The 14,662-nt window shown below is 36.0% G+C and overlaps 1 protein-coding gene across 1 annotated transcript; it reads right to left on the bottom strand.

Moving 5' to 3' along the window:
* Nucleotides 1-894: 894 nt before the first annotated feature.
* LOC136797380 (uncharacterized) lies at nt 895-4,113 on the bottom strand. Its single transcript, XM_067053962.1, has 2 exons — nt 2,195-4,113; nt 895-1,461 (listed from the first exon to the last, which is right to left on the bottom strand). The coding sequence occupies exons 1-2, from the start codon at nt 4,106-4,108 to the stop codon at nt 895-897; spliced, it is 2,481 nt and encodes an 826-aa protein (XP_066910063.1). The 5' UTR covers nt 4,109-4,113.
* Nucleotides 4,114-14,662: the final 10,549 nt, after the last annotated feature.

Genomic DNA, 14,662 nt, shown 5'->3' with positions numbered 1-14,662 from the left:
GGCGTCATGCCAACACGTTCAAGCTTGGTGCTGTTCAGCTTTGATACAAGCATTTGCAGATTCTTCACCCAGATCTTTGAGTCTTCTCCACTGCGCAACTCTTGCGCGTCTTGAGGTTTAAATAACTTTACCGCTAATTGCTTATTAAAGTTCTCTACAAAAGCAGTAAAGTTGTGATGATATTTTGTGACAGCACTTTTTACAGGCACGTTATGCTCTTTCATCAGCTTCAAAACATCGCCTTTAAATTCAGTTCCAGAGTCAACGTGGAGTTCATCTGGATATTTTAAAGGCCCTTTTCTATAAATGTCTTTAAACATCGCTGCGACCTCACTCGCCTTTTTTGTTCGCAAAGGTCGACTTGCTTTATATCCCGAAGCAATATCGATGACATTTAGGGTGTATTTGTATGTATTTTGATAAACTTTGTCGTGCGGCAAATACAGTAAATCAGCTTGATGTATTCTATTTGGTTTTGTAACGTAAAAATGAGCATAGTTAATCTTCTTCGGCTTTGGTAAATGAATTTGCCAGAGAGCTTGCTTTGCTAGCCAAGTCTTTACTACTTTGGACGGCTCTCCAGACTCTTTTTGTAACAACTTGATGGCTTTGCGCCCCGTCCAAAGATTCTCAGGCTGATAATAAATATTGCTTAGCGTTTCTTCAGTCATTTATTTGTAGTGCAAACACGCTACAAATTACCATTTTTCAACCAAGTCTTTCATATCGAGTACATTCTTGCGATGATACTTATATAAAAGTTTATACACGCAGCCTTTACAAAATGTATATTCATCTTCAGGTTGTATAATATGATAAAAGTTCCAAGCGTCAAGAGAGTCCATTTTATACATGAAAAACCTATCTCCACATTCATCGCACTTATATATTTCTTCACTCATCTTTTTTATTTTCAGAACTATCGCCAACTTCAACTCTTTCCTCTCTCTTCTCCAAAGCATCCCAGGTCATTGCCGCTAAAGATACACCGACACGCGTGGCAGAGTTTTCACCCATTTGTTCAATCATTTTTGATCCTATTTTTATCGCTAAATTATCACAAAATAGTTTGTTTGTTGATATGTTTCTTTTGAGTTTTTCACTGTTAATTATATAGCGACCTTTGATATAAGGCATCTGATCTACGAGAGTTTTCAGACCTTCCGCGTACATTTCGATGACCACAGGGCAGATAGTTTTTCCTAACTCTAAGGCCTCTTGCTTATTGATTTTGACTGGTGGAGGATTTTGATATTTGTCAAACAGCTTATCAACAACCTTGTCTGAGGCTTTTTCGAGTCGCTCTACAGTCCATAGGGTTTTTGAGTTCGCAATGGGCTCTCCGCTCTTAATCTTTTCCAACAAAAAATCACGCTTGCTAATATCACTCTGAGACTCTGTTTCAGAAATCAATTCAGATATAATATCATTTGCTTTTTCTGTCATAGCTTTTATTATAGACTGAAAGCGAAAATAAATTACAAAAATTACAACATAAACTGGTAATACGAAAATTGCTTCTATGATCATTTTTTTATTTTTAAACAGTTGTTTTCTATGGTTATTTTTTTTTCAAAAAAAGTCAAAACTCTGTTTCCAGAGAATCCCCATGGATTTTTATCTTCGAGATCCATTGATGATTGTTGATGCGTGATGTTATTATGTGCGATAGTTGTTCTCGAGTAATCTTTATGATTCATGCTAACACTCTTTGCCCTGGCGTTTATTGCTGAATTTCGATCGAATTGACGGTAACCTGAATGTCTCTTTGGACCAGAGCCACCTGACACTGACAATTGTCAGTCAGACCGAAGTCTAACCAATCCGCGTTATCCAACTCAACTACGGGAGAGTGCGCACTCATGCAAGTTTTACAACCAGGACATGAGAGATCTGCAATTGCTTTCGCACTGCGTGAGATTTGAACTCGGGACCTTGTGATTACAAAGCTGTCTTCTTAACCACTCGGCCAACCACCACATTTACTAAGCAGTATTTTCAACCTATTTGTGTCTAATCATCAAAAATTACTTTCGGAAGTTGACAATCTATTTAATGACTTGTAACTAATTAGCGAATTTTTTTCATTCACTAATTAATGTTTACATCTCAATATAGCCTCTTGCAAGCATAGTTATCCCGTCTTTTCTAGCGGTTCTTTTAACATGTCACAATGTGATCAAGCTCTAAAAACCTCTTGTTTATGATCTTCATCAAAACACCAGTCATATGCACGATCAAAATGCCAAGCTTTAACTTCCAATTCTTCTCTACATATAATACCGACTGAAGTTCCATAAGCCCATGTTTGATTTCCAGCTTGTATTCTCTTGTCATCATCTGCACTTAGCGCTACTTTCCGCACAGACTGTGTATAAACTCGATGCTTTTCACTAACAAACCGCTGCTGCGTTCTATACTGGATATCTCCTGTCTCTAATACTTGCTTGTAGTCCTTAAACTCAATTTGCTTCTTAACCACACACTTCTTGGTTCCTTTGCACTTCTTGTCAACTCCTCCGTCGAGCTTTTCATAAGCGTACATCTTCGGCCTCAGGGCAATAAACTCTGTCATGATCTTACCACCCAGCTCGTCCTTCATCTTGCCTATGATCTTTTTATTCAGCCCAATGGGCAGCGGGCGATACTTGACGTCGCTCTCATCTTTGGGCTTCGGATAGTTGCTCGTATCAAACCTGGCCTCTACATCGTCCGCGATGTCCCCGTAAAAGTCTTTGGTCTTAATGTGGTAAACCAGTGAGTCGGTGTCCTCCATATACATTAGCTTAGCTGCTCCACCATACTTCGGCTTGATGTAATCATAATGAAACTCGTACATCACCGTCTTGCTCAAGTCCAAAATCGCAAAGCCGAGATAGACCGGTTTGTTCATCACGACCTTGTTCCGTCTCATGTTCATGGCCATGAACTTATCGGTGAAGCGCACCGTGTTCTTGTAGTTAACCTTCGAGGCATACATTTTGCGCTTCCTCTCGCTGTTGACCAGCTTGATATTCTTGTGTTCACGAACGTTCTCCATCGTTTTGCCGAACACGCTGTTGTTCATTAGCTTGTAAAAGTCTTTCTCGAAGTCGTTCTTGGCCTTTGCCCTCTCTTGGGTGTTAAAATCGATGTAAGGCTTTAACCATGCACTCTGCTGAAACGAGATTGCTCGGTGCACCTTTTTCAGCACCAAGCCGTGCTCCATGGCCTGCTTCAGCGTATCAATGTGCACGACGTACTTCTCCTTGTCATAGAGAGAACATACTAGTTTCTCCACCTTGCCTAGTCTCATCTTTTCAGGAAGGAACGGAAGCTCGTTGTGCAATTTGTGCAGAGTCTTTGAATAGTCGACGTCGACTTCCAGCACGTAGCCAATGTCACCGTCGCTATATCCCAAAATGTCTATACTCTCAGGGTCTTCAACCCACTCAAAGCCACCTGTAGGCAGCTTTCTAGACATCGAACACCCATAGAGATTGTTGGCGTCGAGATACATGATGTGTGACGACTCAACATTCTCCTTATACCGCTCGCCCATGTACTTGTTGTTGGCTCGAGCGTAGTGATTGATCGCTTGGCACATGCCGCCTCTGATCCCCTTCTCGAACATCAGCAGCATGTCTTCGTCTGTCAAGAGCTCAAGCTCCACACGTGTAAACTTCAAAGCTGCTGCCCATGATAGGCCAGGCGCAGAGTAAAAGTGAGCGGGATCCAACCCGTACTTGCTTTGACATGTGTCTCGAAAATTTTCAAATACATCTGCTAGCAACAACACGTCGCTACATAAATACCAATCATGAAAATCACCCAAATCTCTACATTCTAACGCGTCATATACCTTCACAGCATGTTGATAATCTCTATCTGATATGTCGCTCAAATTCAAGTGACTATAAAACGCCTTTTTTTCAGGTAAACCTACCTCTTTAAATCTCTCAAAACTATCCATGTATTCATAAGGATATACACCTTTACGCAAAAACAATCTAAAATGTTCATCATTAACACATCTTATGCGTAAATTGCTAAACCTTTTTTCTATTGCTTCCCGTTCCAATTGTCTTGTCTTAATGCTTTTACATTCTTCACATTCAAATCTTGCCATATAATTGCTATCTATTTCCACTAATTCCAAATCTATATATCTTCACAACACTTGATACCATCCGTATTTGTACCAACAAGATTATCCACTAAACTACTTAAAGAAGCCTTCATAAATCGACAACTATCAATAAATCTTAGCATACATTTCTTTGTTTTCTTCCTCATTTTTCCAGTCTTATCCTCATACATCACAACATTTCCATCCTCATCTCTAATATCAACATAAATTGGAACCGAAAAACTTATATATTTCTCAGTATTCTCCGCTAAAACTTCCATTTCATCAACATCAAACTGTTGCGCTAATTCTCGAATAATAATATGCGCATCATAGTTGCTCAAATTGTGAAACACTACTGGCACGTGTTTCGGTATTCTATGCGCTAAATTACAACTACTATGGGCTGCTCCACGATATTTCCCTGTGTAGTGGCAGTGGTCTCGCACTTTACGATCTCCTATGTTTTTTGATACTTCAAATCTCTTTCTACATAAATGACATGCTCTTGCTTCGCGATATTCAGTTTTTTCTTCATCAGTTAAAGGCTCCATTTCGCGCATTTTATATATCTCAATACTCTCTCAACTTCAACTTTCAGAGTTTTACAAAATGTTGTGATTGCATCTTCTCCCCTACAATGTTTAAACAAACGCCCTTTCATACTCACCATGTGCAAATTTTATCAACATAGCAGCACCACAACCTACATGCTCTGCAACATTACGAGTTGATGGTTTATCTTCCCTATCTTGTACACTTTGAATTGGTCGAAGTATACATTCTGTATCAGCGTAAATCACAAATGGTACTCTAATCGATTTAGAACCTTCTTGATATCTTAAAATGTTTTTACCTTCCTCAGGCATCTTTACATAACAAAAATCATGATCCTTACATGCTTGAATATGTATTTCCAAAGTATCTTTACTTCGAAAACTACCAAGACAGTTGCGACAATAAAAGTCTCCGTCATGGTTTGAAGTTACACCTCTAAGAAGAGCTGATATTGATTTGATCGCCACGTAATGCCTCTTCTTTTCCTCCTGTACGATCAACACATCTGCGCACTTGGATCTCTCCATGTTATATTTTGAGATGTATCCTTGTCGAATCTTTTTCTTTTTTTCATCGTCAATAAAAAGCACATTCAGAGCAATATCAGGGTTCTGTTTCTCAAATTTCTTCCACTGGCTACTCGGTGTGGGAAAATCAATACCATTCCAATTATATTTATCAACATATGGTTTTATCTTGGATATACGCTGTGAATTCTTTCCAATCTCATCATGATGCAAAGCAACAGTTACAGCCCACTTAAAACACTCATCATCTTCATTTTTTGGGTTGATACAACATTTCTTATTTTTAACCCATTCTGGAAGTTCAATATATGATCCTCCTCGATTCAAATCCACCCTGTGACAGTGATACATCATTTCAATCACACGTATAAACACAAAATCACTAGCCTCCATTGTATTAATTATCCTTTCATATTGCCGCATCAAAGACGCACGCATTTCATCTAAAACTTCTTCTATATCAGAACCTTCCATAATAACATGTGGTGGATTTGACCATATTATTTTCCTCGTTTCTTCGCTTCCATCTCGCCTTCTAAACAAAATTGCTATTTCTAAATGAACTTTCCAACTTTCCCCTCGTCTAATCATCTCCTCTAACACTTTAAATACATGGTGTCTTGTTCGTTGTGTATATTCCTCTACACTAACAACGCCTTGATGTTCTTCAACACCTTTACTTCTAAATCTAACATATCCACCATCAAATGCACCTTCTATTTCCTCAGATCTAAATCGCTTTGACAACGCCAATTCAACAACTTTACTATTAGCAACATCTTCAACAATGTGCCTCATAGGTTCTAGTCTACTTGAGACTCTATTTTGTGCAATATTTTGCGCTATACGAACCTTCTTTCCACCAATCACTTTCAGACCTTCCCTTCTAGCCAAGTTGACTAGCTCTGATTTTGTAAGTTTACTAAGATCTTCGATATGAGGTTGTATTACCCTTCGATGATACAAAATTGTATCTATCAATTTACGCTTATTTAAACTTCCATAACCTCTAATACCCTCTGCTTTAGCAAGAGCTTTCAGATCGCCTTTCTTCTCTCTATACAGTGTACCCACTGTATCACGGTAGTGTTGAATAAGATCTATCAATGACCTCTTATTAAGACCACTAAATGGTACATTTTCTGCTTTAGCTATCCCCACCAACACCCTACGCGTTTGTTTCATCATCAGATTTTGATTGTTCATTTTATTACACAATTTTTTTATTTGATTTTTTTAATTGAGTGGACAGAACTCTTAAATTGTTGCTATGACAACGCTTTCAAAGTTATGACAACACTTTCAAAGTTATGACCACAAAAATACTTTTGAGAAAACAGAAAAATCTTCAAAAAATACACATCCATTCTTTTTTACATAATTTTATCGATGTTTTAACTATCTGCGCAGATAGTTAAACTTATAGAGTTTTATTGATATTTTGACCTTTTCCGCATCGATTTGTTTTATCAATAAATTATTGATGTTTTAACCTCTTCTTCATCGAGTTGTTTTATCAAAAAATTGTCGATATTTTGACTTTTTCCGCATCGACTTGTTTTATCGATAATTTATTGATGTTTTAACCTCTTCTTCATCGAGTTGTTTTATCGATAAATTATTGATGTTTTAACCTCTTCTTCATCGAGTTGTTTTATCAATAAATTATCGATATTTTGACTTTTTCCGCATCGACTTGTTTTATTGATAATTTTTCGATATTTTAACCTTCTCCCCATCGACTTGTTTTATCGATAAATTATTGATTAAAATCGCTCCTTTTCAATGTGCCAGGTCGGTCCAAAACATATCTCTGAAATTNCACTTTTACTAGGGGAAAAAGCAGCATCATTCCAACGTCCAAGCACATCATACCGTGAAAAGCAAATGCCGAAATAATATTCCAACCTGTGCTGACCAATCGAGATTGTATTCAGCGCGCGCAATCAACGCAACGGAAAGTAACCATGACGACAATCCAGGATCTTAGGGGTGTATTCGCACTGAAATTTTCAAGCTAATGGTTATTTTTTCAAGCAACAGTGTGAACACGCCTTTCGTCAATAGTAAACATGCATACTGATAAAGTCTGCTAGACATTAATATGGTAATATTTGCTCTTCATCTTTGAGTCTTTCTACGTGATTAGATTGAGACATGCGCGATAAAACGACGACTTGGTCGTCAGAGGTTGATATTTTCTGTGAAAACTCGACCTCTGGATGCTCATAAGTTATAATGGTAATAAGAAGTTATACGAGAGATATAAAAGAACACAAAATAACTCTACTAGACATTTCCCCCTTTCCTTTTTATAATTGTTTTTTGTTTTTTTTTTAAACTATATATTCGACCTCACTCACAAGAGGTCATCATCAGAGTAAAAATCTAATACAGAATGGGGACTCTAAAATCAAAGTTTTGGATAACATTTTAAAGACCTTTTTATAGCCAGCAGAAAACTTGTAGTCGGTAACAGGCTATTGAAAGGGCCCCAAAATACAGGAAAAAGGTTTTTGTATCAAATGTTAGACGGCCTTTTGATTCCTCCACTACAGGTTGGTACAGATCGTGTTAAAATATTGTGAATTTCCGTGCTCTTTTGATTCTAATAAAACATTTTGTATCTTTACATGGGCTAAAGTATCGATGTGTGACTTTTGTGACTACTAGAGAGACAGAGGGACATGACACATTAAAAAATACCATTAAGGGGCTACACAATACTCAAACCCAGTCTCTTAGTTCACTTTTTTATCACGTCCATTAGTAAAATCAAAAATTGGTGCAAGTGTCTCTGGATACCAAACTTGGGGCTAAACAACTTGTATCCTCCATTTGCAAGATTGCATAACATTTTTATTTCAAAATGGTTAGTGTGAAATGTGTAATTCGAACGACTTGTCTTCGATTGATGGAATCAAAGATCAAAATGACATGAAAGCCATCTCCAGAGCTGCGATTCTTGACATTCAAAGATACTTTGCACCACTCATCTTTTTGGCAATCATCGACCCACGAATTATAAATCACATCATAGACCTTCATCCCAAAATTATTAGACCGGTTTGGAACGGATGCCACAAACTTAATCCAGAATTCAATATGCAGTTGTTTATTGGCGAAAACACTAGAGCTGAATCCTAACCATTGTGTACTACCACTTCGTCCTGCAGTATTTTCCCAGGTGATGATTTCATTTGTTCTGAACACCTCATCTTGAACATCCCCGACATATGTTTTTCCAACACCATAAGTTTGAGGAAAACCTTCCCATTGGCCCATAAGTTTCAATGATGGGTGATGTTTACCGTTGATCAAAAAGGTGTATTTGGTACCTGTATGACAAAAAAATAAATCATCATCTTCATTTACACCTAGCTTAACGATCACCTCTAGTGTTTCTCGTGATAATTAGAAGCTTTGAGAGATAAATGCGAACATCCCCTGATGGGAAGATTCCAACTGGTTTTTTTAGGCCAAGAAGCGGTAAAGAGAGTTGGTATTGAGAGTTGTTGGGAAAATGACATGAAATTTTTTTTTAATTAGCAATTTAACTAAACTAAAAGTCATGTCATAGTTATGATGGTTCACAAAAAGATGTTTAAATACTTCGATAATTCTAAGTAAACTCGTGTAAGTAGCATGTCCAAAATGGACATATATTTGGCGTAGAGAACTTGGGGCCTTAGTCATAGTCATTTTTTCGTCAAAAGAAACGTAGGATAAGGAGGTAGATTTCTGCATGTTAGTAAGATTATTTTCTTGGCTTTTTTAATTTTCCTCGCCAAACTTATGTCCTATTTGGAGTTACACAAGAATGTCGTAAATATATCGCGATGTTTCGTGAAAGTTCCTGCTCGCGAAAGTTTTTACGCCTAAAAAAGTAGTTTGAGTGATTGAAAGTCAGGGAAAAGATCAAATAAGCAAATCATCGTTTTTTTAAGCCGAATCGGTTCTTTTCTCGACTATAATCGAGAAAAGAAAACTCAATCAAAGGAAAACTAAAAATAGTTACCTTATCGGCCCTTTTAACACCGGCCCTGATTTAACGCCGGCCCCTTTTACGTCGGCCCTAATTACACCACCGCCTGATTTAGTTTTCTAGCTTTTAGGCTGATTTTTCCTATATAACATGGTCTAAAGATCCAGTGATAGGCTAAAGATCCGATGATCAGCTAATTTGAATCTATCTCTGACTGTTCGAAGTGCGTTTCATGGGAGTTGTACTTTTGTTTTACCTTTAATTGTATCAATATCACAAAAAACTTTGGTCGATACATCACGTTCAGGTTGAATTGTGTGAATGCCAGACTTGCAATTGAGACATACATCCTTGATTTCTTGGCAATTTCGATATCGCTAATGAAAAAACAAGTAGCATCATAGTATAAAAAGCATCATAGTATAAAAAAGCCGCGGCTTTCTTATACTATGGTAACATTGGTCAAAAAATGGCAAACTTAGATAAGTGCACACCTAGAGCGAATGGATTTTAGTGTATAAAATAAGAGCTGAAAAATAACACATAATGTTTTTATTCTATACTCTAGAGAAAAGGCAGGGATGTGTATTTTTGAATCAATCCTTTAAAAATAGATTTCAGTACCATGAATGTCATTGTTGAAGAACTTGGGAATAGGAAAAATTGGGAAATTTGCATACGCTTATTTGAGGGTAAAAATAGAAATTTCATACATTCACGCAAAAAAAGATTGCAAGATTCACGTATTGACGTGATTAAATTTGAAAAAAATGTATAGAATACTTTCAAGTCATTTGAGCACAAAAGAGACAATAAGGATCTGCTAAATATAATCTACCCTACCCAAGCCCTACCCTACGGCACCCTTTATTGATATGAAAATGCAAGCTCTCTAGCTAAGACTGTTTCGAAGTATTTTATCAAAATTACCTCATAATCTGTTTTTTATTGCTGACAGACAGCGCAAAAGATTCTCATTGCTTGTATTAAAAAAAAAGCCCAATATATGATAGGCTTCTCCTGCTTCTGCTCATCCTCTAGCGAAAAAATTTTCTTATATAGGAAATATATATAGTATATATAGAAGTCTGCGATTCAGACTAAATATGTGAGAGACATGCGCGATACAAAAAATCTGTCCTCACAGGTTAAATTTCAGAACAGAAAAAGCTAAACTGAGATAGTCAGAGATACTGACAGTAGAATTTTAGACATATAGTTACCTTAGAACTTTTAAATATTCCTTCAGATTTCTTCTTCGAGAATATCTTCTGATCTTTATTTTTCAAGCAAAAACATTGATTTTCCTTTTCGACATAATAGCTTCCTTTCATTGTTTTTTTGCATTCCAAGATGCATTCGATTGATGATGGAGTGGAAATAGGTTTGGATGCTTCTTCTGTATCAATATGTGTTGTTGTTTGTTGTTTTTCTTCGCCCAAATACCAATTTGAGTAAACAAAGCAATGCTGACACACAAACACTATCAAATGCATAATGATAAATCAGTGTCAAAAATTGATATTATTAAAGTTAGTACAAACTCATTGTGAAATATGTCTTCACCATATCCCAATAAGCAAAAGTACAGTAAAAATCCTCGACGAGAATAACAAAAACTTGAACATTTTAGGTTCCTCAATCAATGGTTCGTCAAATTTATTTTAGAGGTGATAATATTTAATTGTGATGAACTAACATTTACTATAGCAATTGAGAATATATCAAGAACATAATAATTTGAAAAATTCCGTGTAAAGTAACACCGAAAATTCAAACAAAGAATATATTTTGAAATGTTTGTAAAAGGTGATTACTTTACCATCTTTGATGATTTTAATCAGAGCTCTTTCTGAGAATAAATCTCCTTTTTTTATTCATGCTTGAATATATGGGCTATGCATCAGTTTTATAAATATTCCATGAAATATTATGAATTCCATAAATACAAACAAGAGCCGCAAAGATGGAGATAAATATTTCCTTTACAAATGATAAAATAATTGATGTACTCAAAAGATTTCAAAGTGCTTTAAATCTCAGATAACATCAAGCAACACAAGCCCTTAAGAATTTCAAAAATGTATTTATGTAATTGCCAGTATTTCAGGTTTTGAGAAAAAAATCTCATTTTTATTTACTGGGAAACATTTTCATAATCTGAAAGAATGTCGATAGGAAAGAATTCCCCCTAACAGAAGCCATTTTATGATTTCCAAAAGCATGCTGCAAAAGCAAACAATATCACATACCATACTTGGAAACAATCATAATTTCCAAAAAAATGTCAGGAAAGAAAAAAAGTTGTCATGCCAGGAAATCACTTGAGTTTTCTTCATTTTTTAAATGCATATGTGGAAGAAAATATCAAGTTCACGACAAAAGCTTTCCACGTTTTAAATGCACATAAGAAAATCTCCAAATTCAAAACACAAGTTTCCACGTTTAAAATGAACGCGGAAAAAGATCTCCAAATAAATTCACGACTAAAGTTTTCCAGGTTTTAAATGCACGCGAGGAAAAAAATCTCCAAGTTCAAGAAAAATTTTAATTGTACATGTGAGGTGATTTCAATTGATTACATCCATATTCAATGAAATAAACAATTTCAGAAGTTAACATTCTTCATATTGGCCGTGGTGTTCCGCTTTATCAGCTTAAAAAAAGTTTGAAATTAACTGCAACAGAATTATTCTTCCCACAAAGAGTTTTCACTAACTGTTACTAACCAGTTAATTCATTGTTGTAGATAAAAAGACCAAGGGAAATTCAATCATTAACCAGTCAATTTTGCTCCATGTTTAAATTTTTAGCTAATCAGTTCATCAACCATTGTTGCATTGTCACATTGATTGGGTGCAAACTTTTTTGATGTTGCAAGCATGAAATTTTTCAGGTATACCATGGTCAGATTTTTCACAGTCACTTGCCTTCTTACAATTTATGTAAATTTACAAGCAAAATTGAAGTTAGTTTGTTGTGAAAGTTGACAAAATGTCCTGTTTTTCCAAGACCAAGACCAAGAGATTGTATCTCTCATTCCAAACCAACAGAATGTAAACAAAACATCAAATCCAGGAAGGAATGATAAACAACGTTCATCATCGATCATTCCTTGTGATAATCGTACAAAAATCATGATCCAATTCAACTCATTAAAGCATAAAAACCAAAAAAAAATAGCGAAAGAGCAAAAGTTGTTGTCTACAGCCAATTCGATTGACTTCCAAATTTGCCATACTCACCAACTTTGCCAAATCCACAATTTCAATCAAAAGATCACAGCTTCATGTGATGGACACGTATGGAGGTAAGTTCCAAAAACGCCAAGAATGCCAGATTCACCACATCTTTTTAATTTGGCATTTATGGCACTCAAATTTTGCCACATTTGCCAAATTTTTGTCAACGAATGCAAAATATTTGGCAATCAGGGTAAAAACGGCATATTTTGAAGTCAATCGAATTGGCTGCTATTTTTTGCTGCCATCTTTGTTTTGACGGTTAGAATCAAAGCAGTATGGTCCGATCAACAATACGCTTCCGAAACCGGCTTCGTTGCCCCATCGGTAAGGAAAATAGAGTGCCGTATGCATATTTTCCACGGACGTTTCTCGAAAAAATGACGTCTTCCGCCTCAAAAAAAGAACATTCTACTGTTTTTACCGCCGGAGCTTGATTTAAAAAGAGACTCATGCACAATAAACTCACGAAATTGACCAAAACCGGCGTTAGACTTGGAGAAGAAAAATTACGGTATTAACAAATATTCCCCTATAATAGGGAAATATTTGATAAGAAACGCCGAAACTAATAACATTGTGTTACTATTGTTATTTTTTATCAAACCATTGTAGTTTTAACTTTGCTTGTTGTGTTTATTAGGCAAAAGAACTCGTTTGAAAAGAAAGTCATTCTATTTGTCTGTTAAGAAACATCCCTGGAAACGTTTACAATGGAAAACTACAGTATAAATCCTTTTTAATTTCGCCATAGTGAAAGTATTACAGTCAGTATTCTGCGGTGGCGGCGCCGGCGGTGAGGAAAAAAATTAGAAAACGATTACGAAGTACTCGATACGGTGGACGAACTCACCAAATTTGATTTACAAATTGCACGCTCGTATAACCACGGACGATTTTCGCGAGTTTTCTTTGGATTCCGTCATATATCTTTGTGTCTCTAGCTTCACAGATTGGATTTTTTCTTTATTTTCTTATAAGCATATACTTTATAAGAATAAAACAATATCTCTTGATAGATGGTGATATAACTTTCGGTAATTAGTTTTTACAAAGTAAACAAGCAATGGCACACAATATGAGCATATTTATCTTTCTTATAAGCATATACTTTATGAGAATCAAATCAATAACTCTTGATAGACGGTGATATACCATCGCGACCATCGATACCCTTCAGTTATTTATTCTTAAGAATTAAACAACCATTGTTCTTAAATTGGTCTTATTTTTTTAGCTACTTTGAGCCTCGTTGTTCTTATAAAATTGTTTCATCAAGGCTCGATGTAAAGTAGATTTCAGATTAGCTTCCATCTCTACTTCTTGTTTTTCCCATACAGTTTAAACTTTAGGCGAAATTTACGACTTCAAGTCGTCTTGTTTCTGTTAAAATAAAATAAAATTAATCGGGGATAATATTGGTCAGGGATTAAAAAACTGGGTAAAAGTTTTGGGCAGGGGTAAAAATCACGAAAAAGTTTTTCGTCGGGGATAAAAAAACCCGGTAAAAATTTTGGTAGGGTGATAAGATATCGGGGGAAAATTTGTCAGGGGAAAATTTTGTCACCCCCTCAAAATTTTCGTCACTTCCCCTAACCTGATAGCAGCTGTGGAGTTTTCTTAAAGCGACACGCTGAAGCTCTAAAGATCGCTAAAAACTGTATATTTTCGCCCACGTCTTTAGAACTTCAGCGTACTGGACCAGAAAATACGCAATCTGTCATCAGGTTTTTTTTCCCTGACATTTTTCTCCCCGATAAGTAATCATGTTTGTGTTTTGGACAATGATTTAGTATCTTTGAAGTCTCTTAATCATCGTTGGATCAGTAATCACCTTGTGCACTTGTTATTATTTCGTTTGAAAAGCTTTCCAAGAAAGCGGAGCTCGTCTAAGAGAAATATCAAAGAAGAAGACATAAAAAAGCAAGTGCTTAGCTACAATCAGTGCCATAATATATTGGCACTTTTGGCTAATTTACCATTTTTTGAAAATTGAAGTTCGAGCAAGAATGTCAATTTTTAGGCCTTCAACTTGATTTCATCGATTATTTCGATCTGTGAGAGATTTATTGGTTTCTAGGCTATATTTCAAGCCCTACTGGATCATTTTTGAACTTTTGGATCCTCAGATCCTAAGGTCCTAGTCTAGCGTTAAAACTCAGAGTTAAAAACTCTACCCTTGGAACCTTTTTGAAAACGTCTATTAATTACCCTATGAAAATTCACTATTCTCATGAGAAAA

This window comes from Clytia hemisphaerica, unplaced genomic scaffold (genome assembly GCF_902728285.1).
Source record: "Clytia hemisphaerica strain Z4C2 unplaced genomic scaffold, Clytia hemisphaerica genome assembly, whole genome shotgun sequence".
In the NCBI taxonomy this organism is placed as follows: domain Eukaryota; kingdom Metazoa; phylum Cnidaria; class Hydrozoa; order Leptothecata; family Clytiidae; genus Clytia; species Clytia hemisphaerica.
This window is presented reverse-complemented; position numbering and strand designations above follow the sequence as displayed.